Raw genomic sequence first — 24,525 nt, 5'->3', positions numbered from 1 at the left:
AAGTGTTTGTTTCATTTAAGCCATTTTGCATTGGCATCATCCACTGAAATCTAACTACTTATGACATTTTCTAATAATTGAGCATAAAAAAAAATCCCATTACTTTTTATCTTCAGGTCTTGAAATCAAAATTGTTACTGTTAATGACCATGGGAACCCTGACAAACATGCCTTAATAAATGTATTACCATCATTGAATAATCGCTTCATCTTTGCCAGCCGTTGGCACAGCATGGCAATCTGCATCTGTCGCTCAGTGTTCTCTTCTTCATCCATCTCTGTCCACTACACAACACATAGTATATCACAAATCAAATCACACATCCATACAACACAATTACAGTACATCTGTTGAAAGATGGCAGCACACTTTAGTCTTTGAATTACATGATCTATTTATCTTCCTTATCTATCTGTCCATCCATCCATCCATCATCTATCTATCTATCTAACCATCGATCTCTCATCTATCTATAGTATCAATCAATCATCCATCCATCCATCCATCTTTCTTCCATTCTTATCTATCCATTCATCCAATCTATCTATCTATCATCCATCCATTAATCATCTACAGTTGATGTATAGTTTACATACACTTAGGTTGAAGTCATTAAAACTCATTTTTAAACCACTCCACAGATTTAATATTAGCAAACTATAGTTTTGGCAAGTCGTTTAGGACATCTACTTTTCATTTTTCCAACAATTGCTTACAGACAGATTGTTTAACCTTTAGTTGACTATATCACAATTCCAGAGGGTCAGAAGTTTATTTACACTAAGTTAACTGTGCCTTAAAGCAGCTAGGACAAATCCAGAAAATGATGACAATTAGTCAGTTAGCTTCTGAAAGGAGGTGTACTGAATTGGAGGTGTACCTGTGGATGTATTTTAAGGCCTACCTTCAAACTCAGTGCCTCTTTGTTTGTCATCATGGAAAAATCCAAAGAAATCAGCCTCAGAAAAAAACAACTGTGGACCTCCACGAGTCTGGTTCATCCTTGGGAGCAATTTCCAAATGCCTGAAGGTACCACTTTCATCTGTACAAATAATAGTATGCAAGTATAAACACTATGGGACCACACAGCCATCATACCACTCAGGAAGGAGACTCATTTTGTCTCCTAGAGATGAACATAATTTAGTGTGAAAAGTGTAAATCAATCAGAGAACAACAGCAAAGGACCTGATGAAGATGCTGGAGGAAACAGGTAGACAAGTATCTATATCCACAGTAAAATTAGTCATATATCATCATAACCTGAAAGGCTGCTCAGCAACGAAGAATCTGCATCGCCAAAACCGCCATAAAAAAGCCAGACAGATTTTCAAGTTCACATGGGGACAAAAATCAGACTTTTTGTATACATTTCCTGTGGTCTGATGAAACAAAATTTTTACTTTTTGGCAATAATGACCATCATTATGTTTGAAGGAAAAAGGGTGAGTCTTGAAAGCCGAAGAACACCATGCCAACAATGAAGCATGGGGGTGCAGCATCATGTTGTGGGGGTGCTTTGCTGCAGGAGGGACTGGTGCACTTCACAAAATAGATGACATCATGAGGAAGGAAAATGATGTGGATATATTGAAGCAACATCTCAAGACATCAGCCAGAAAGTTAAAGCTCAGTCGCAAATGGGTCTTCCAAATGTACAATGACCACAAGCATACCTTCAAAGTTGTGGCAAAATGGCTTAAAGACAACAAAGTCAAGGTATTGGAGTGATCATCACAAGTCCTGACCTCAACCCAATAGAAAACTTGTGGTCAGAACTGAAAAGTGTGTGTGATCAAGGAGGCCTACAAACCGGACTCAGTTACATCAGTTCTGTCTGGAGGAATGAGCCAAAATTCCAGCAACTTATTTTGAGAAGCTTGTGGAAGACTACCCAAAAGGTTTGACCCAAGTTAAACAATTTAAAGGCAATGCTGCCAAATAATTAACAAGTGTATGTAAACTTCTGACTCAACTGGGAATGTGATGAAAGAAATAAAAGCTGAAATAAATAATTCTCTCTACTATTATCCTGACATTTCACATTCTTAAAATAAAGTAGTGATCCTAACTGACATAAGAAAGGGAATATTTTCTAGGATTAAATGTCTGGAACTGTGAAAAGCTGAGTTTAAATGTACTTGGCTACAGTGTATGTACCTGTATGTATGTATGTATCTGTCTTCGACTGTATCTTCTCTCTTCCCGTATCCATCCACCTTTCTAGCTATCCATCAATTCATCGATCAACGTTTAGCACTTCAATGATCTAGAAGTATTTCTAATAAATAAATCCTATAGAGATTGCTAATGTGACGTCATCGTGACGTATTACCAGTGGTGAACGCAAAGCATTTTGGGACTCCGCGGCACAAACAGAAGGCGCCAGACTTGATTGCATGGAGGGAAGAGGTGTTCAAGATGCCTTCTACCTGCTGTGTTATAAACTGCAATAGTCGTTCTCACGATAGAAGTGGCATAAAGCTTAAGAACGGAAAATCCTTTTATCGTTTTCCAGCGTGGAAAAATAATAGTACAACTACAACTTCAGAGGTGACAAAAAGTGCGACGAATGGCATGGATAGCAGCAGTAAGGAGGCCCAAGATTACCTTCGATAACACTCCACCACATCATGATGGTGTGTTCAAAGCATTTTCACAAAGTTAAGTTACAGAGAGTAATTGCAAATGTTATGTTGTGGGCAAATAACCAGCGTGTTTGACGTTAGGCCAATGTTAACTGTTAACCAGCATGAAATGGCTAGAAAATGAGTTTAAGTTACCAATGTACTAAAGCGTAACGTTAATCAGTTTTAAATGTTGTACATCTAGGCTATATATCAATTTATTTGGTGACTGTGTTTGCAGGCAAACCTGCCTATGAAATGTTAGAGTGTGATCCTGACTGGGCCTGGAATATGTGGTGCCTTGTGAGGGGGAGGATAAGACTTTGCTGGATAAAATTGTGGTTGTGTGCTGTGCTTTGACCAATATGTGTCCAAGTATTGTTGTGAAGCCGTCGTGTTAGAATTATACACCATGCTCACATCTAATATGTAAATATGTTTTGTTTTTTCAAAAGATTTTGTAATGTCACTTCTCACATGTAATGATTTTTAGCCATCTCTGTAAATAAAATACACAAAGACTGAATGAAATTCTGCCTCCTTTATCTGTATTAAGGAAGAATTATGCAAAATCAGTTTGGATTGCAATACACAATTACATAACTTAAATGGTAGTAACAACCAACTTAATTTCAGTTTCTTTACATATTTGACATGTAAATACATTTAGATGAAGACATTTATAAAGAGTCCATAGAAAAGATAACTGGAAATGTATGAGGTAGGTTGTGGGTGATAAGTCACAGACATGTGCAAGCATCGCATTGCCATAACTCTTCTCTGGCTGCTGCTGAATCCCACGCAACCTAAATGGAACCACTGTATAGGACAGTTCTGATTATCGCAAGCAACCATGTCTGCAAACATTCAGGCTGTGTGCAAAAGCACCACAACACAGCCTTTTCAGGTTGACCTCCCCTGACCAGTCACTATGCTCGTAAGAATCCAGTCCTCTGATTCCCTTTATTTTCTCGTCATATCTCGTCTTTGCATTAGGATGTAGTTTTAGGCGGTATGGTCCGACAATATTTTCTGTAGCCCGCTGCATTTTGTAGGATGCTAATTTTTTTTATTATTTTCATGCCACTAGCCTGCTATGCGATGCTAGCCCATGTAAACGGGCCAAACATACCCATAATTCTTTGCGTTCTGATGACGTTGCCGCCCAGTTGGTCACATGTCTTAGCAATCTTACGGTTTGGGCAGGGTTGGCACCCCTGGTGGCAGTATATTCTGATGTTTTCTGCATGACAAGAACTCACTTTACAACAGAACATTCAAACAATGTTCACGATATTAAAAACGTAAAAGCACTGTTAGCCATTTATTCGTTTTAAAACTGTATACTTACATTGAGACGGAGAACTGGGAGTAAATCTGACGGCGATATCGATTAAATGTTTTGTTCAGCAACCGTTTCAAAATTCACCACTTCCTAAAAGCGCATGATATTATTGGTCTGTTTTGTATTTGCGTTTCCACAGTGGTTTCCACCCGTGGTCACGTGATCCCCCGAGAGACTGAGGGGCGGGATTTCCTTGCACGTCACACACTGAGGCAGTCATATGACTTGTTTGTATCCGCCGATGTTTTGGAATTAAACTGGAGAATAAATTAAAATAAATAATAAATGACATAGTTTTACACCCATGTATGATATACTCATATTAAAAAGCCATAGGGTAGAAAAAGAAAAACATCTTTTTAAATTATGAAAAATTGTGGGGAAGTTCCACATACCAAACTAGTGCTTTATATGGATGTAAAAGTAAAAAGGTGAGCCTTATAATTAATTAATATATTAATCTTTCCTTTGACTTACATACTTTTATCATGTGTTTCATTTAAACCAGATACATTTGATTCATGTGTTCTTGTAGACAATGAATGGAACATTTCTCTTTATGTTTATGTTAAAGGGACCGTTCACCAAAAAACTGCATTTTATATCCAGTCAAATAAAGAATAAATCAAGAGTTTTGCTAGAACGATGTTTTTATTTTTCTCATTAAATAGTTTTGTGTTATTTTCTCACACACACACAATATGTTTTGTTCACCCTGCCATGTCATTTGATTGTAATACTTGTTAAAGAGGGTTGTGTTCATCATGCTTCCAAATTGGCAAATATGTACTAGATTTAAAATATGTCAAATAACAAAAAGAAGCACTTCAAAAATAAATAAATTAAAAAAACACAATACAGAGACTTCTTTGGGTTAAATTGTAGTAACTTTTATTAGGTGGAAAAAGGCAGTACAAACTTCCACCTTCATACACACACCAAAAATCCTCACAGCTGCTGGAATAAATGAGAAGAGCAAACATTTAGATTCCCCCAATCTTTGCTTATGGGAGAGTGGTTGGAGCATGTAATTCTTTATTTTGCATTAGGAGCCCCATTTCTAAACCAATACTTAATCAAAACTAGATTCTTTTAAGGAATCACAGTGTTATTTGTTATATTAAATCAAATCAGTGGTGAAGAGGAACAGACAAAAGCATTACCAGACTGCTAAATGCAATATTCTACAATAAAACATCAATCTAAGCATTACTATCCTAATCTATCTTTGGGCTTTCCTTAGATCCTTCCAACCTCCGAAGGGTTTCATCCCACTGCGAGAACTGTTTTGACAAAAGAAACATCTGTAAAAGAGTTAAGGGTGATAAACTTTTCATATTAAAGACCACAAACATTCAGAAACAAGCTTATTGTTTGCTGTGTTTATCTGCACAGACTTCTGACCACATGACAAAAAGTAAAATGGTAATTGAAAAGAAGCACTTTTTATCTTTTACTGCAAATAAGGATACCATTTTGTTGTACTCTTCAAACAGCCTTTTCACTTCAGCAGACAACTCTTCATTCTGGTCCTGTGGGATTGAATCAGAGTTAATAAATGTTTTATATACTAGTGCAATCATGCCATATTATCATTTTCAAAAAACTAAAATGGATCTATGGAAAATCCAAGTTATTCTTACTCCCCAATTGACTATTGGTAGATTTTGACTTTTTATTTTGTTTGTTTGTTAGGAATTAAAAAGTGACATTCTGACCCCTGCTGATGCCAGAGACGTGAGGGACTCAAATCAAAGCCTTATGTTGACTACAGTTTTTTTTCAAGTGGGGACAAGTATGTGGAAAATGACTCGCATTAATCCACAAAAATGAAAATATGAAGAATAAAATCATGTTGGACCTTCATATGTAAGGAAAAAATGCTTTTAATTTTGTCATCTTTTTAAATAATCTCATACATTTATTAATATATAATTTGAATTTTATATACAGTAAATTCAATTTAGAATTTTACATATCAATACATTAATTTATATAAATATTTATAATATAATATTATTTTAATAATATAATTAGTATTATCCAAATAATAAAATGTAATCAAAAACAAAAAACGTTGTTGTATTTTTTTAATAATCCAAAATACAGTTTTGTGTCCGATAAATTCACCCACCATGTGTTATGAAAAATGTAGACCCTGCATGTATGCAGGAAATTGTGCAAATACTGTAAGCATAGGAAGAACTTAATGAAGAAGAAAAAAAAAGATTGTTACCTGCTGTTGAATGTGAATTTGAGATAGCCGCTGCACTTTAGTGGTCAGCTCTGGAACCGCTGTGGTACCCATGATGGAAACATGCATTCATAAATTCTAACTCACACACAAATGTTGTTTATTGCAGATACCGGTAACTTTAGACAGACTGGAGAAAAGGAGTAAACAATCTTACATATTTAAAGTAAATAGCAATGGTAAGTTTAAACAAATGGATCTAAATGCAGATTTGACCTTTAATGTGATTACTGTCCAGAAGAGGTTGCAGACTGTGCACCTGCTCCAGTAATGTGGCCTGGGAACGCAAAAACTCCTCCTCTGAAGATTAGGAAGAATGACGGGCTTAATTGTTCAGATTGTTTAAATAGAAAAGTCATACAAAAGCATGTGATATATTCTAGTGGTTCTTAACTGGTTAAGGGTGATCAGCGAAGCAGGGAAGAAGCAATGCTAACTGCAAATAATACAATGCAACTGACAATATAATCATAAATAAACAACCTTAACGACTTTTAAAAGGGAGGAGAAATCACTTTTCAGATCTATTGTTGTTATCTGGGTCCTGAAGCAAAACCAGTTGAGAACCACTACTGTATTTGACATTCAGAGTGCTCACCTGCCAGAATAAACTCCAGTTTCATCGCATCCGGCACAGCAATGAAGTCTGGAAACTGTGGGTCTAAATACTTGAGCAAATCTTCAACTGGAAATGGAAAATAACAAATCATTATGCAATATTCAAAGTAAAACCTGCACATTTTTTTCAAATGATTACAGATTAAAATGAAGGTGATGGATGTAAGAAGAGTCTCACTTTTCTTGTGAAGGATCTTGACACGCTCTCGCTTGTTTGCCGTGTTTGCAAGAGCAGCACTGATCCTTACTAGAGATTCAGCACACTGAGGAAAGAAAAGACCATTTGTAAATCAGTTCTGCATCAGGTTGGGCAGCTTACATATGGGTAACTGACAAATGGACATGGAGTTGTTTTGCCAACGTCGAGATTTTACATTTGTATGAGGGAAAGTGTTTTTTTTAGATGCCGTAACTGCTTACCACTTCAAATGAAGTTCCTGATTTCACTAGTTCATTTAACCCTTATATGACCTTACGGGCATTTTTGTCTTTTTCCTTTTTGTTTTTTTGATAATTTTGGCTGTGTTAATGCCAACCTCATCAATTGTGCCAAAAGGTGTGTATTTTGGGGGGAATTGTGATATGTCAACCTCAGATCCTACAATACATCTAAAAAATACACTGTTACACTCAGGACCTTCAGGACAAAAATGTCCCCATTGAAACCCATTAAAACGGCAATATTCGATCCCAGCACCATTAAAGCATAAAATCATGAATTATCTGATATTATGCTTTCATTCCGGAGCCCTGGCTTCAAATTTTTATTTTTTTTATATTTTCTGCCAGACGGCGCCATTTTTCTCATGTTTTTAATGTGCAAATACATGCTTTTTTCCTATTTTCTGTTTGCTGTATTATAGAGCACTGAATATTCAGGCCAACTGAATAAATGAAGCAGCTACAACTTTGTGGGTGTGTTGGTATGGATGTCAGAGTGTGTTTTGTATGTCTGTTTTGAGAAATTTGAGTGTGTGTGTGTGTGTGTGTGTGTGTAAAAGCAACAGTGGTGTTATATAAACAAACAGGCATTTAAAGGGTTTAAATCCTGAAAATGCAATTTGTTAGTTATTATCAGTAGGACTTATGTTGGTTAAAAAAAAATTAACTAATTGAAAGTGGAAAATAATATTACAATTTAATATTGTCATGGCTGTATTTTTTTTCCCTCCAAGGACCTCTTAGTAACTTGTTTTATTGGACGTACAAGGGTTAAAAGGCCCTATGCTGTGACAAATAATGTTTTTAAAAGTACAAATCTATACAAATATATCACAAGAAATGATGAATCCGCTCTGTTGTGTGTCTCGCATCATGATGCCACGCCCGTAATCTGAACAAAATCAAAACATCTGTCACATGCCAGCTTGTAATGTTTGACACAAATGACGCACACTAAAACAGTACAAAAACATGAAACATGTGACTATTAACTACATTATGGCGTGAAATCTATCAAATGAGGGACAATAATACTGTGATGCTGCACGTTATCAACCGCTTCCACACAGAGAGAGAGTTTAAGGTTTGACACACGGCTGAGGCGTCTCACCTTCACGGGCTTATTGTTTTTTCCTCCTCGTTCGCCGTAAATGCGCTTTTCGAGCACTTGAAGACGCGCGTCCACATCCTCAATGTTGTTTTTCCTTTCCATCTTGTTCTCTGGTCGCTCTCCTCTAAACAGGATATTCTGTTTCTTCTGTGCGTGACCAGCAGCGGTTATGACGCTGACCGCCGCCCGTGCTGCCACCAGCCGGTGAACCGAGAGAAGTGAATTTATTAAAGGGATAGTTCACACAAAAATAGTAGTTCAAATACTACTATGAAATTAGTTCAGTCTCTAATAAGTTACTCACCCTCATGCCATTTCAGAATGATGTGTATGACTTTCATTATTCTGCAGAACACAAACGAAGATTCTTTTAAATATTTCAGTTCTGTAGGTTCATGCAATGCAAGTGAATAGTGACCAGAACTTTGATTCTCCATAAATCACATAAAGGCATCTTAAAAGTAGTCCATATGACTCCAGTGGTTTAATCCATGATTTCAGAATAAAAATTATAGTTGTGGGTAAGAAACAGATCAATATTGAAGTCTTTTTTATATATATATATAAATCTCCACTTTTGACCAGCAAATGTCTGAATGTGAAAGTGAAAGTGGAGATTTATCGTACTCAGTCACCATCTGTAAGTTCCTTCTCAAAACAGCATGCTGTGCATTTGGGCGTGTTTACAATTTTCCAATGTAAAATATCTCATTTGGATTATTTATGAAAACTGGGACAGATAATGGACAATGTCACGTTGTGCCAACGCAACATTTGAAAAAACAAAATCTATAGTTTTGTGTTTCAAGATTTGATGAAACACCAGGGAACCCTACCTCAGGTTACATTTCTGGCCTTTTATAAGAGCAAAGAAATTGAATGTTTAATGTAACAATAAGCAATTTCGGCTATTAAATAAAAAAAATCTTCTTTTTTTTCTTGGTTCTTTTTTACTTTATCATTCAGAACATCGTTGGTATGAAAATAATCAGTGATTATCAAGGGGGACAACAGAATGTATTCAAGCGCTTAGCATGTCAAATTAAGTGGACTGAAAGAGATTGCAATGAAGTGAATTGCACCTGTTTTGGCGCATGCGCAGTTGGGCGGCCCTCATCCGTTGCTGTGTGTGTTTAGGGGAGCGACCCAAGAGCCGCAGTGATGCCCGTAACGCTAGGATGCTCTTCAGACTGCTGATTTTATGTGCGTCTGTTTTAGCTATAGGCCTTGGATCAGATCTGCCTAAATCTGGGACAGAGGTGTTCTTCACGGCACGGAAGAACTGTATCGCCGGACCTTGCGCTGAACGTCATTAAACAACGATTTTAATCTCGCTACGGTAAGAATGAACGCCAATCATGGTTACTGCGGGGTTGGCCACTAGATGTGATATTTGGGCTGTTTAAAGTTAATTCTTTCATATGGGTTTTGTATTTTGGGGTATAAGGGACCATAGACTGTAACATCACGGTTATTTTACGTCATTTGCGGTCTATCGGCACGTTTGCACAAATTCCTTATTTTTTGCATTGCATCTCTTTAAAGATGTCGAAATAAATTCAGTTTATAAAAGGGGCTTGCCTTCTTTGCTATTTAATGGTGGTCGCAAATGTAACGATTCGGATTTGGGAGAGGTTGCCTGCATGTGATGGAGGGTCTGCCAAAGCAAGATGAGCATATGTGGCGATTTATAACGAAATATCTGACCAGATCCTACAAAGATTGTATTGAATGGTTACGTTTTACCGGATGAAAGTGAATCTTTTCATCGTTGTATATATGTGCTGACACATGCTCCTGGTCTTTGTGCGCAAGTATCCCCCCCTCCCCCCAAAAGCCCACTGCTAAACCCCTCTCCATACTCACCATCACTATACTAAAAACACCCCATCACTATGCTTCTCCATACCCCACTATCACTTTATTAAAACATCACCTTAAACCTTTCTTTATTGCTCATATCTTTCTTCTGTTTTCTCAGAACAAAAGGAATTGAGTCTCAGCGATGGATATTTTGAAGCATATAATCAACAACACAGTTCAATTCTACAAATGGAGTTTTACCATTGCAGGTAACTGTCTTGACTTCACTGAGCTGAGCCGAATGTGATATATGAGATATTCATGGCAGCGCTCCGATTAAATAAAGCCGGCAGAAGTGAAGGCACCAACTGCGGCCTGTTATTAGACTTTCCCATGAGAAAGCTACTGTAGGTTTCAGTTTTAGTGAACAAGAGTAACCGTTAAAGGGATAGCTAAACCAAAAATGAAAATTTTCTCATCATTTAATCACCCTCATGCCATTCCAGGTGTGTATGACGTTCTTTCTTCAGCAGAACACAAATGAAGGTTTTTAGAAGAATATTTCAGCTCTGTAGGTCCATACAATGCAAGTGAATGGTGACCAGAAATGTCCAAATAGGACATAAAGCCATCATAAACATAATCCATATGACTCCAGTGGTTTAATCCATGTCTTCAGAAGCGATAGGATTGGTGTGGGAGAGGAACAGATCAATATTGAAGTTGTTTTTTACTATAAATCTCCACCTTTGGCCAACCAGTAGGTGGCTGAATGTGAAAGTGAATGTGGAGATTTACATCCTGAGTTTTTAGTGAACATTAATTTACATTTTCATAGGTTATTAATATTGAAGAAGTGATGATATAAAATGGCTCACAATTTGGCAGGAATTGCATAAAAGCCATCCTGTTTATGCACGCTGTCATTAACCACTTATCGCTGATTAATAATGCATGTTAATTAATTATTAGTAATTTATGAACCCGTTTATAATCCCTTAACAAAGGTACATTAATCTGCTTATCAGGTTTTGCACAAATTAAACCAAATACTGAGAATTTTTTTAATTTGTTGTAATTTTTCCTTTTCAACTTTACATTCAAACTGTTCTGCTTATTATTTGTAATCATAATGTTTGTATTAGCCTAGATAGATTAGCATTTTGGCCCCACTGTATGTGTTAGAAACTACAAAATGTTGGTAACTATAGATTTGACTTTACTGTAAGTATATTCATTTGTAAGTATTAATGCAATGCTACATTGAATTAGCACACTCCTGCTGAATAACTTTGGAGGGTTTATGTTATAAACATTGTGAACAACATTTTATTTTTTCAAGACACATCAGACTGTAATTTCCAAAAGAGAAACAGGGAATGCTGATCCCAGTGCTGTTTATGGAAGTGTAGATTCATGCAATAAATAAAATTGTATTAATGGGGTTTCTTGTTTGTTTGTAGACAAGCGTGTGGAGAAATGGCCTTTGATGGACTCCCCTCTCCCCACACTGGCTATCAGCTTCTCATACCTGCTCTTCCTCTGGCTGGGGCCGAAGTACATGCAGGGCAGAGAGCCCTTCCAATTGAGGAAGACCCTCATTGTCTACAACTTTAGCATGGTCATCCTAAACTTTTTCATATTTAAAGAGGTGAGTTCTCTCAATTTGTCTTGGTGGGTTTAAGTCCAGAAACATACTTTATGCAAGAACACTTATACAAATGCAAGCGCTTGGCCAACACATTGCCAACGGTCTGGATGAACTTGCGTTCTTGTGTTACTGTGGCTGTAACAATCCTCAGTATTCAAGGGGGCAATAGAGTTACCTTCAAATGTCAGTGCCATTAAAGTGGATGTATAATTATTCAGGAAAGTTCCTGTAAATATATTGGCTTTAACTTACTTGCTCAGCAATGTTCTCTTTAAACTGTTGCTCTCCATCACTGTAGAAGTGGACAGTTCACATTAGTCTCGCTATAGCTCCCCTTGTGGAAATGCTGAGAATGCAATGCATACCTGCGTTGTGTTATGGTCAATATGTCTGACACATAGCGGAACGCTACTACGCACACAATCGAGCTTACGTAGTTAGAAGCGACTGCGTTCACGTACTTGTGTAGAGAATGTTTCAATACATCGTACCAACCTTTTACTGAACAAATACATGTCACATTCAGCATTGTTTTTAAATCCAAAATGCTCTCATTGGCTTCCATCTTGTGCAATGTCAAACATTTGGACATATTTTACTGAATTTGTTTCTCACAATCCTCTCACAAGCTTCAATGATCGAAATTCATTTTGTGAACAAAATTTTGCCTACATATGAATTTCTTTACAAAAAAATAAATAAAAATTGGATGCATCTCGTAAAGTTGCTTGAGAGAATGAACGCTGAGTGTCCAGAGCTGGAATCTTGTCAAAGAGTAGTGTCTTTAAAGAGGCTAGTTTGGTTTAGTTGAACATTTCTGGTCTGCAAAAATGTAAATTAGCTTATTATAGCGCCACCTTGTGACGAATTCTCATAAAATGTTGAGACAGATGCATTTTGCTAACCTTTAAGTGGATGCCAAACTTCATAATGATCGGCCATTCATAACACAAGTTATTAGCTATTGAAATTTGTTTACTCGCTGTCAACCATTTTTGTAAATGTATCCAATCTATATTTTAAGGATATGTTAGCATATGCACCAAAAAAGATACATGCCAAATTCCAATTTCCTTCATTGAAGAGTTGTGGAGCTATGACGTTATTTTAGCAGTAGCTCAAGTTCTGTCTATACATTGTTTCTTAAATTTTGAATAATATATTTTTTTTAAATACTTTTTCGAGCTCCTCCAAGGCCGTTTGTCCGATTCCACAAAATTTGGTATACAGCCTTATTTTGGCAACCTTTAAGAGGTTGGCAAATTTCATATTGATCGGCCATTCGCAACACATGTTATTAGTTGCTGACTTTCCCAAGTTTCTCAGAATCCTGTTGGGTGCTCAGAAGCACCCAACAATTGTCCAGCATACATGGGAACTCCTTCAATACAGTGTAGAAAGCAACTCAGGATGCACATTGTGAAGTTGCTTGAGAGAATGAATGTTGCAGAGTGTGCAGAGCTGGAATCTAGACATAGAGTAGTGACATTAAAAAGGCTAGTTTGGTTTAGTCGAACATTTCTGGTCACTTTTTGTGTTCTTTCATAGTTTTGTTGACTTTGATGTTAATCTAAAATGTGGAACATAGTAATAGCAAAGAATGAGTAGACGTGTTCCAACTTTTCACTGGTTGTGGTGTGTAGCGTGACTGGTAACGTCTCAAAAAACATATTTTAGCGTTCCATGACCTTTTTTGGCACTCAGATTTGACATTTGTTTATTCATTTCCAGCTCTTCCTTGCTGCACGGGCAGCTAACTACAGCTACATCTGCCAGCCTGTAGACTACTCAGATGATCCTAATGAAGTGAGGGTGAGTGTGCTTCCTATATACCATCATCATCGGCTGTCTGACACTGTGCTTGTGCACTGAAATTGGACCTGTAACGCTGCTCTCCAGTTACCTGCCCTGTGTGTTACTGGAGTGGGATTTTCAGAGAGAGTTCAGTTTCACTCTGTGACGTCATGCTAGCGTCATCCTCAACACAAACACATTATTTATCAGGGTTGAATTGAATTGTGAATGTCTTTTGAATTCCAATTCCATTCCTGAATTTGAATTGAGGTAACAAGATTGATGCAGAATTAGAATTTAAATGGAATAAAAATTCAAAGAATTTCAGGTAGTTTTTATGATACATTTCATTTTCAGTATGAATTACCCATAAAAATGTTATCACACTATATATGGAGTTTTCCCAGTGACAGCTATTAATAATTTCAAATGCCACCTGTAACAATTTGAATTGTGTTGATAATTGTATATATTCATTATATTTTATACTATTGTATATATTATATATTGCTTGCTAATTTTTATGAAGGGTGCCATTAATTCTGGAGCTAATATTATATCTAGAGTTATCATCTCACTTAAATACTAATATAGTCTTTATTATTACTACATTTGTGTGGTGATCGCTGAATATATTGCATAATCAGATTCAAACTAGACATTCAAATGATGTCAATATTTGTTTATTATTTTAATCTGATAACAGTGTTGTACATATTTTGTGGTGCTATATAGCAAAATATATATATTTTTTAAATAAAGTTGGCTGTTAGATTTAGTTTAGAATAATGTCATAAATATATGTCTGATCAATCTAATCATAAATAAAAAGTATATTCTGTAAATCAGGGAATAAATAGACATAAGTAGTCAAAATTTAGTTTTAATGCGATTCGGTTAATTCCTTTTCCAGTTCTTGTGGGGTGTGGCCAATTCAATTTAAACACTAAATTCTGAATTGAAAGGAAGCAAACACAATACAAAGCCATGCACACCATATTCGAACACAATTAAAACCACTTTATGAATAGAAGTTCATCAAATTCTTCTTATAATACTGTTCTCTTTATTTTGTAATGGGCAGGTGGCAGCAGCCTTGTGGTGGTACTTTATCTCCAAAGGCGTGGAATACCTGGACACTGTGTTTTTCATCTTACGCAAGAAGTTTAATCAAATCAGTTTCCTGCATGTGTATCACCACTGCACCATGTTCACTCTGTGGTGGATTGGCATCAAATGGGTTGCTGGTGGACAGTGTAAGTGTTAAGCAAATAAGCAGCTTATTTAATATTTATTTCATGAGAGTAAATACGGATGTCAGATTCCTTCTTGAATATCATTTGCTAGATGAATTGAATGTGCATTTTTCTCTCTTGCAGCATTCTTCGGGGCTCACATGAATGCAGCAATCCATGTCTTGATGTACTTGTATTATGGTCTGGCAGCATTTGGTCCAAAGATACAGAAATATCTGTGGTGGAAGAAATATCTGACCATTATCCAAATGGTAAATTGTGACATTTACGTGCAAAATTAAAAAAATGTGGGATGTTCAATTAGGGGAAAAGACAGGAAAAGTATTCTTCTTTTTCCTAAAAGGGGAGATTATAATTTAGCAGCAAGTAACAATTATCAGGGTCCAAGCACATGTAACGAGAACCAAAATAGACAAATTTGACAGAATAATTATTTTATTAGGTTATGGTGCCACATAGCATCGGAATTGGATGAATTGGATGTTCCCTGAGAAAGCTTTGTTATGTTTGGATATTGCACTCACAGGATACAGGCCAATGAGTCATTCTTTTGATAACTGTTTCATTAGAAGCATCTCTAGATGATGCCAGAATTATTGCAAAGTAGACAAGTAGCCTAGGGTGAGCTTGAACAAGTAGGTTTTTCCCAAAAATCCAAAAAGTGGTAGAAATGTTTTCTTTCAGAAATGGAAATCCATGACTAATTGATTTGTTAGCACTGTCTGAAGGATTCAGAGGAAGCAAGATTTTTTATTCTAGCCCTAAGTGATTTGCAAAAACATAAATTAGATCACAAAATGTGGTATGCAGCTGAATGTTGGCAAATTATAAGTGAATACCAAATTTCATAAAGATCAACTATTCACAATGCAATTTTATTCGCTGCTGGCAGGCATTTTTGTTGATTTATCCAATCAATAATTAAAGGATATGTTAGCATATGCACCAGAGAACATGCATGCCAAATTCCAATCTCCTTGATTGAACAGTTGTGGAGTTATGCCATTTTCTGTAGCCTTTTAGAATTGTCTGAAAAAAATATATTTTTAATCTCGTCCTAGGCCGTTTGTTCGATTGGCCAGAAATTTGGTATACAGCCTTGTTTTGGCAACCTGTTAGTGGATGCCAAATTTCATAATGATCTGCCATTTACAACGCAAGTTAATACAGTACCTGCTAAAATGTGATTGTCTGCTGGCTTACGTTTTCTTTGATTTATCTAATCTATATTCAAAGGATACTGTATCCTTATATGCATCCCTAAGATGCATGCCAAATTCCAAACTCCTTGATTAAACATCATTTTTTTGTTTGCAGTATTTCCAATTTCATTTCCATCTATAAAATGGTTCTACCATTTTAAATTTTCTTAAAAACAAAAAACTGAATTGTTCGAACTCCTCTAGAGTATTTGTCCAATATGCTCAAAATTTGGTATGCAGCCTTATTTTGGCAGCCTGTAACTGGATGCCAAATTTTATAATGATCAGTTGTTCATATAGTGTTGAAAAGTGAAATTTGCCAGAAATTCTCTATTTTCCCAGACATTTGAACTTTCCCTGTATAGTAAATGTATTAAAACTGGACGCGTGATTATGGTGTTTTAACAGAGATATTTATATAGCGCATGTTACAAATATACTGTATATAGTACATATAATATATTTTGACGTTTTTTGTATTTTATTTAAAGCTGTTTAAATAGCCCATAATTGAAGAATCACCCATATAAATGACTCAGCTGTTGATCAGCTTCAAATGGGCTTAGCAGTTGTCTTGTATCTGTTGACTTCTTCCCCAGATCCAGTTTCACATCACCATTGGCCATACTGCTTTGTCACTCTACTCCGACTGCCCATTCCCTAAGTGGATGCATTGGTGTCTGATTGGATACGCCATGACCTTCATCATCCTTTTCGGGAACTTCTACTACCAGACATACCGTTGGCAGCCCCGCCGTGAGGCCACATCCAAGCCCAGCAAAGCAATTTCTAATGGCATATGTAATGGATCCCTTATGGCCCGCAACGGAAATGCTGCCAAGATGGATGAGAAACCAATGGTGGCTGAGAGTGGGAGGAGAAAGCGGAAGGGCAGAGCAAAGCGTGAATAAAACCAGATCAGATAGAAAACCAAACACAGGCAAGCGTTCATACAGATGCAAAAGAGACCACAGTTGCGGAGAGACTCATTAGCAGGTAAAAGATGAGTGATTCACTGCTGCAGTGAATCAGATGGGTGTAACAGCTAAGATCAATAATTTTCTTTAAAAATGTTTTGAATAAAAAGTATGGCGAGTTTCTGCAACATAGGGGGAGAAATATGAGTTTAAATGTAAAGAGACTGGAATACATACGGTTACCCAAAGTATTTAGACACGTTTGGACACTAAAGTCACACTTATTATATCTGAATGTCATTGCATTAGATAACACAATATCAAATCAAGAGGCATCTGCAATCAAATGCTTCTAGAGCTTTCTCAGAACTACTTTTATGAGCCATTTTTGGAGTGACTTTTTATCAACTGGTGTCAATGTGAAATTTAGTGGATGAATGCAGTCAGTTCTCCGTATGTTTACACAGGTGTAGTTCAACACATTGACTATAAACATGTGTCTAACGTTTAACAACCACAAAGTGTAAAAAATACATTTTGGTTTTATTTTCAACAGTTTTATTCTAAAACTGAATTGTTTTAGAAATTTGAGTTTAACAAATTATTATTTTAAATGCTTTGATTAATAAGTGATTGTTTACTGTGTCTTAAATAAATGCCACTTGGTATGATGTTTCATTAGCTAATGCAAAGACATTCACACATTTAGTCTTTAGTAAAATTAAAGAAAGAATTAATGATATCAGATTTTTTTCATATATATATATATAATTGATTCAATTGGGGTACAAACATCTGAGACCACAAGTGAAAATGCTTTTAATAATAAATAATAATAAAGACAAATTATGTAATCAGAATAGTAATTTAAGTAAAAGGTTGAGCTGGTATGAACTCCACAAGTGATCATAAATGATCAAGTTATCCAGATAACATGCTCAATGTCACAGATTTTCTTAATATTGAATAGTGAGCTTTAAATAGTACAGAATCTTCATTTTTTTTTTTATGTGTTTCTCCCCCCCAAAAAAAACATTCCTAAAAAGTTTAATTTCCACTTAAAATCACAGATTTGTAATGTGATCTCAGTCATTTGGACCTCACTGCAAATCCATTTTGGAAACATAATTCTGTGTCTATTTATTTAAAATTTCATATTATATTTGAATTGTCTGTTAAAACCTGTGTATCTGCTGAATATGTCATGACAGTACTATAAAGCAGACACCATGTGGCGCTGTAGCGTATTTCAAAATTAGGGATGCATTGATATTTAACTGATACAGATAACCAATCATTATTTTTGTTTTAACCAATTAATGGCATGATTTATATTGATTTAACTGTTGTTAAAAAAACAAAACAATGTTCACAGTGAAATCACAAAGAATGTTACATCCTTCAAGTTAAATCAGACATCAACAACATTAATGTACAATTTTGTTAGTTTGGCTTAGAAAGTGGCTTTGCTAGTTTTAGCTGCTTCCACTCTTGGCCAAATCAGACCAATTTTGCTCAGTTCCGATATAGTCACCTATCATGCATCCCTATTGAGAATATATTTTGACATCACCTACCAAGAGGTTACTAAATATCAGCAACTGTCTCAGTTATAAGCATACGATACATAGCTTTTAGTTTTCATTGGAAAATAATAACCTTATATTAACTGAAAATAGGAGTGGGAAATATGTTTGTAGATGCAATATTGCATTGTACATAGATAAGTCCTCAGATGCTCCATGCCATAGTTTTTCATTTCATGTAGTTATGAATCCTAAAATACATGTGTTTGTCTTGATTTCTTTATAATGTTGTGTAACCTGTGTAATTTTGTACATTGTGCTTTTGAAAATGCAACAATTATCTACAGCTCTGGCATTTTCTTTTCAGATATACATTGCTGTATATAAAATAAACTGAAAGCCAATGCATAGTCAGTTTTCTCTGTGTCTAAAAAACCCTTTCTCTCTCTGTTAGTGTCATGCAGTGACATCATTTTATACTTCATATAAAACTACTTTAAACCAAATTTTTCTACTTCTGATTATTATACAGTACATGCAGATTTTATTACATTAATCAAGGGACTTACTTTTTTGTAATAATTTATTACTGTTCAAGTGAACTGGAATAAAAAATGCACTTTCACTTTTTCATATTGAGGCCACACTGGAAATCTAAGATTTAGGATAACAATGTTTTATAAAGAAAGAAACATTATGATATAAAATGAACATGTTTTTAAGTCTCTAATCAAATGTAAAACTGCAAACTTGTCATATTAACCGTGATAACTCAGGTCAGATTTTCTTGCTTTCATTCAAGCGCTCAAGATGCACGTTAGAACATTCTCGAATCAAACCGGGATAGCTCAGCTTTTTATTTCTGTTGAACTTAAAATCTGTATTTTATTAGTTGTGTTAAATGCTCATGTTACATGTTTCTTTTGGTGCTCACATTGTAACCCACAAAGGAAACCGGCTCCAATGTTACGCCCCTTGTCATAAAGGTCAGTTTGTTTCAATTGTGGATCTACGGTCTGTAGAACACAGAGCCTGTTGTGCTTTATGGATATCATTCTGTAAAATGTGATATTTGTCATGTTTTTCCCAGTGGAGACCTCTCCTGTTCAACATAGTTCATAAGCACAAAAGGCTTCTTTTCACCCTCCCCCCTGTTTCCGGTGTAATTTCCAGAGATAAATCCCTCCAGACCAATGAGCAACTGCATCAGCGCTCTGTTCCGCCCCCTTAGTCATTCACAGACTGCTGAAGTCTCAGAGGAACAATCCTCCTCCTCAGCAAAGACAAAGACATGGCTAAATAAAATTTGAAGTTAAAATGAGATATATTTAATTTAATAGTTTAATTTAATAGTTCCCGCGACCCTGTACACAGGATAAGCGGTTGACGATGGATGGATGGATGGATGAATTTAATAGTTTAAGAAATATAATTTAATATATTTCTTAAACATTTGTATTAACACCATGAATTTGCCATTATACTGTGTTTATTGGTTTTCTCATTTTCCCATTCACACTGGATCAATAACATTTAAATGGACATTTTGATTCCACCAGACACAAACATTAGACAAAGATCACTTTTCCATAATGGATTAGGCACCCATTCCAGAGAATGATTCTAAAACAGGAATTCTTCTCTGATGCAAAGTTTTCTGCAGCAAAGCAAACAGAACATTTGCAGGTCATGAGTATTGTGAAATATGAAGTCTCACTGTCCAAACTGTATTTGAAAATGCTCCTCATGTGACTGAGGAAAGAGACAGACATCCTCTGTTTTGATGAAAGGCAGCTTCCCTGAGGCAGGATGCAGTGGGCTGAAGCATGTTATGCGGAAAAGAGCTCCTTTCTCTGATTCTCCATGGATGCCACAGTAATCTAATTCTAATGTTTTTTTTAAATGCTTTGTTCATCCAAAAATATCATTAAACTTCTGAAGAATGCAGAAAACTTGGGGACAATATTAATATAAATAACTCACATATAAATTATTTAATATTTAAAAAAAATAATTAATTAGGGGTGTAACAGTTAAAGGATAGGCAAGGAGGAGGCGAGAACCGGCTTGTCAACATAAATGATAATTTAATTAAACTCAAAACACACAAACATCAATACACACACATGACGGACATGCCCGTAATTCTCTCTCTCTCGAACCATCGTCACCGGCCGCCTTTATCCCTCCGATCCGGCCCCGCCCCCCTCCGCTCCACACTCCTCCCGGCGTTATCTCAGGCCGGGGTGCCACCGGCATGACGTACACCCCCCATCCCTGGGGCGTGTTGTATCTTGCGTCCCGCGTTGTCATCCCCGCCTTCCTCGCCCTGGGAGGAGACAGGAGGGGAAGACAACAACAACGAAGAAAACAAAATAGGCGAGGGAAAAGGCCAACACTGTGCGAAAGGTAGAGAGAGAGGAGAGAGAGAAAAAGCTCACTCACCGGTTCTCTGATGTACCGTCGCGTGGTCCTCGAACACTCCTCCACACTCAGGCGGACGACAGCCGCACCAACCCCGGGCGAACCGGAGTGAAACCTTCGACCCCCAGCGGGCAGAACGCGCCTCCGCTTTTCTGGCAGCAAATATGGACACTCCTCCGCCCCTGGCAGCAGCCCTACCGCTCCGGGCGGTCGGAGAGTTTCTTCCCTCCTCCCCTCGCGGACGGCGGTCTCCCTCGACCCCTCCACGTCTCTGGGGACGGCAGGGCACTCCTCCTCCCCCGGCAGCAGCTCCCTCGCTCCAGGCGGTTGGGGTATCCAGTCCCCACTTACCCCGCGGACGGCGGCCGTTCCCCGCATCCGGGCGGTCGGGCTACTCCGTCACCCGGCAGATGGCAGTGGCACTCCCCTGGGTGGACGGCAGTGTCGAGGACTCTGCAACGGGCATCCCTCCTCCTTCCCGGGCTTTCAGCACCAATGTAACACAGTTAAAGGATGGGCCCGCCCGGCCCCGCCCCTCTCCGCTCCTCAAGGGGGTATAAGAGGGGCTACAAAACTAACAGAGGGGCCAACCTTATGTTGTGTTTTTATATATAAATCTTTGGATACCCAAATCAGTTTAGTTTAGTGAGTTTTAAAGTCAATAATGCACAGTGATACTTTTATACTTTTTTACTTTTGATACATTAGCTTTTATTGGCATTCATTCACTGTTGGAAACCAGGACAGTCTAACAAAAGGACTTATATAAATAAAATATATTTTTATTAATTTAGTCTTGAAAATCTGCATGGTACAAGCTGATAGGTCTGTTGACATGTAATCTGTTAACCAGTCAACTAGCATAACCCTCCTCCTCCCCAGCACCACCTGTCATGCTTCAAATGAATGCATGTATTTTGCAGCAGCAGCAGTAGCATGTATGTGTGTTCAAGGAGTACCAAGTCTTCATACTTGCTCTGTAGCAGCAGCAGCATAAGCAGATCTAGTTTGCCAAGACCAAACCTACTAACTCATAATATATATTATAATTAGAGGTGTAAAAATTGGAAAAATAAATATTTCTACATTAATTACTTTAGATTTAAGAAGTGCTTATTATTACTGATTATTACATCATTCTTAATGTCTGCGTCCATTTGACCAAAGTTAATTAATTGTCATTGCTTTCTACTCCAATTACAATATATTATGCTTATTGCTTTATTGACACTTCTTTATAAATATTGCTCTGAAGGTAACTAACTAGTTAAAAGCTAAATGCTGGTAAATTCAAGTTACCTCTGATTGCTCTATCATGATGTGACAGCCTGGAAAATATCCAGTGAACATGCTTGACATGCGGAGAATGTTATGCCTTCTCTCCCATCGATAAACTTGCACAGTGTGAAACCGCCTTTACAAACATATAGAATTAAAAGCTACGACTCTACTTCATTTAAAAATGAGCCTTTTCTATCTGCCCATGACATTTAATTTGTAATTTGTGGTGTGACGAATGTTAATGTCACATGAAATACATACCGTGTATTTGTATGTATGTTTGCATCAAGTATTTATGTTGCATTATGTTAACATTTATTCATATCAGATCTGTAATGCATGTCACATTAGTATTATTTTTAGGATTAATTGCAGCCACAGATAAGCCAAACCTTCTTGGTCCTAAATGCTTCTGTGACTCTACTGCTAAAGTCTGGTGCATGCATAGTTACAGAGCTTGCCATAGCAAACAACTTGTGAAGTGTCATGGTAAGAGCATGCATTGTTTGCTGAAACCTAACACTCAAAGTTGTTGATGAGCAATATCTTGTTTTGATTTATTTTGGCTACAATTGTACCCCATATGGAAGTTTGCGTGACCCCAGAATTAAATGAGGCTTGTCTGTGTATGGTCACTTCTTTATAATTGATTCTCAGCTGCAAAGCACCCCTGCAATACTCAATTATGCAACTGAATACATTAATCACTAAAACATTCTCTTAATGGCAGCAATTATAAACCTTCCCTTATGTCCCCAGCTGCTACACAGCCCTGTCATTCAGCTACCAGCTGGCAACCCCTCTGCGCCCAAAGAGGTCAAATCTGACCATCCCCCTCAACAAACTGGTGCGTCATTTAAAGCACTGCCATTGCTGAGGCAAAACATACTGAAGGCATGTTGTTTCTTGCATGAAATAAATGAACTATCGCTTGGAAGTACTGTACATCATAGAGAAATGTGAACAATATCATCAGTTGGGCCTGAAAGCCAGACAATAGACATGCCAGGGCCTGTTTGTGATGTAATGCGAGACATAACACATTGGGTTCAAAAAAATAAGTCTTACAGGTCAAATACTTGAAGATTTGCTCCATTTTATCTTAAACAGTTAGTAGTTAGTAGATTTTGTAAACATTTCTCTACCAAATTCATTGCTATTATTTTATATTTCAGAATATGCTATCATGTGTAGCTTTAATACACGTTTAGTAGATAGGTTCTTACAAGAGAGTTTATGTGCTGTGAGCTACGTTAACATGCTGCAACTGGACTAATCCTCTGCAGACTGATTAGATGGCAAATTGACGAAAGGTGCAGCATGTAAGTAATTGAGGCTCAAGTCATCAAGTACTAGTATGAACTCATAGAAGAACACAAAACACATAGCTCTATAAACACAAGAAAAGATCATGGCAGATGCAGCTTTTACCATATAAATATCATGGTATATGAATATGGTAAACCTTTTTTAGGGTACAATGTGGCTAAAGGCCCCTCGGGTTAAAAAGCACTTTCAATTTTACTTTCTCCCAAAACACTAAATAGCAACAAAATCTACCACATCACATTTCACAACACCTGTTTGTCACTATTGCACTGTAAAATTAGATCATTCTGTATAATGTCCAAAGGTTGGTTTGAGCTAATCTGATCTAACATTTAATATATGCAAGCGAATGTTGCATGTACTTAGCCAGTGACAATCCATAAAATTATAACATTTATTCTGAATCAAAATACTTCAAAAAAGGTGATTAAATCACAAGTTTTTCAATAACTGTGCAATAAATGAAAGGATAGTATTTGGGGTAAATTGCCCCCCTGTTGCAAACACTTTTGTTGATCAATCACAATGGTGGTTAATTTGTTTAAAGAATACTTGAGATGTTATGAAATGCCAAATTGATAAGATTGAAATTAACATAAATGTTTCACCCTTAGTTTTAAATAAGCATTATCTTAATTTGTTACTCAAAAAAGCAGAAATCAAAAAATCTCAAAATCTCAAAAGCAAAAAATCTCAAAAGTATATTTGCATAAGTTGACAAATTTAGCTCAATACCCATTGCCCCATTTCTATTCTAAATCACTAAAAACACCCAGGGGCCTTTTATTCAGATTGTGTGTTTTTTGTGTGTGTGTGTGATTTTTTTTAACAAAACAGTCTAAATTTTATTTATTTTTCCCACCAAAACTTTACTACTCCATAAATATTTGTAAAAATCAAATCATGATGCACTTTGCAACCAGAAAAAAGCCAACTGTCCTTAA

General features: G+C 36.7%; 3 protein-coding genes across 3 annotated transcripts in view; 1 reads left to right on the top strand and 2 right to left on the bottom strand.

Moving 5' to 3' along the window:
* The window catches only part of LOC127657834 (dual specificity protein kinase Ttk-like), a 465,704-nt gene extending 464,729 nt beyond the window's left edge, over positions 1–975 (bottom strand). The window contains exons 1-2 of the mRNA XM_052146763.1: positions 906–975; positions 189–285 (exon numbers count right to left, since the gene is read on the bottom strand). Of these exons, the coding sequence (XP_052002723.1) occupies positions 189–285; positions 906–938 (130 nt within the window). The 5' untranslated portion in view covers positions 939–975. The remainder of the gene's footprint in view (positions 1–188; positions 286–905) is intronic.
* Positions 976–4,839: 3,864 nt separating this feature from the next.
* Positions 4,840–8,568, bottom strand: LOC127658135 (dynactin subunit 3-like). The gene is made up of 7 exons (XM_052147252.1): positions 8,399–8,568; positions 7,025–7,109; positions 6,827–6,913; positions 6,445–6,528; positions 6,211–6,269; positions 5,447–5,506; positions 4,840–5,278 (listed from the first exon to the last, which is right to left on the bottom strand). Exons 1-7 carry the CDS (start codon positions 8,498–8,500, stop codon positions 5,192–5,194), a joined length of 564 nt encoding a protein of 187 aa, XP_052003212.1. The 5' UTR covers positions 8,501–8,568; the 3' UTR covers positions 4,840–5,191.
* Positions 8,569–9,512: 944 nt separating this feature from the next.
* On the top strand, positions 9,513–19,043 carry LOC127658324 (elongation of very long chain fatty acids protein 4-like). Its single transcript, XM_052147556.1, has 7 exons — positions 9,513–9,737; positions 10,380–10,470; positions 11,665–11,852; positions 13,584–13,664; positions 14,731–14,902; positions 15,026–15,153; positions 16,704–19,043. The coding sequence occupies exons 2-7, from the start codon at positions 10,404–10,406 to the stop codon at positions 17,013–17,015; spliced, it is 948 nt and encodes a 315-aa protein (XP_052003516.1). The 5' UTR covers positions 9,513–9,737; positions 10,380–10,403; the 3' UTR covers positions 17,016–19,043.
* The last annotated feature ends 5,482 nt before the right edge of the window (positions 19,044–24,525 follow it).

The sequence above is a fragment of the Xyrauchen texanus genome, chromosome 17, assembly GCF_025860055.1.
Source record: "Xyrauchen texanus isolate HMW12.3.18 chromosome 17, RBS_HiC_50CHRs, whole genome shotgun sequence".
Taxonomy (NCBI): domain Eukaryota; kingdom Metazoa; phylum Chordata; class Actinopteri; order Cypriniformes; family Catostomidae; genus Xyrauchen; species Xyrauchen texanus.
Note: the sequence above shows the minus strand (reverse complement) of the source record. Positions and strands in the feature narration are given on the sequence as shown.

Bases quoted from the DNA above. Each gene is read 5' to 3' on its own strand.
- LOC127658324 (XM_052147556.1), top strand. From the start codon at position 10,404: ATGGATATTTTGAAGCATATAATCAACAACACAGTTCAATTCTACAAA. The intron at 11,853-13,583 runs GTGAGTTCTCTC...ATTCATTTCCAG, and splicing joins ACTTTTTCATATTTAAAGAG to CTCTTCCTTGCTGCACGGGC. The intron at 13,665-14,730 runs GTGAGTGTGCTT...TGTAATGGGCAG, and splicing joins ATGATCCTAATGAAGTGAGG to GTGGCAGCAGCCTTGTGGTG.
- LOC127658135 (XM_052147252.1), bottom strand. From the start codon at position 8,500: ATGGAAAGGAAAAACAACATTGAGGATGTGGACGCGCGTCTTCAAGTG. The intron at 6,270-6,444 runs GTCAAATCTGCA...TGGGTACCACAG, and splicing joins GGACAGTAATCACATTAAAG to CGGTTCCAGAGCTGACCACT. The intron at 5,279-5,446 runs GTATCCTTATTT...ACTCTTTTACAG, and splicing joins TTGAAGAGTACAACAAAATG to ATGTTTCTTTTGTCAAAACA.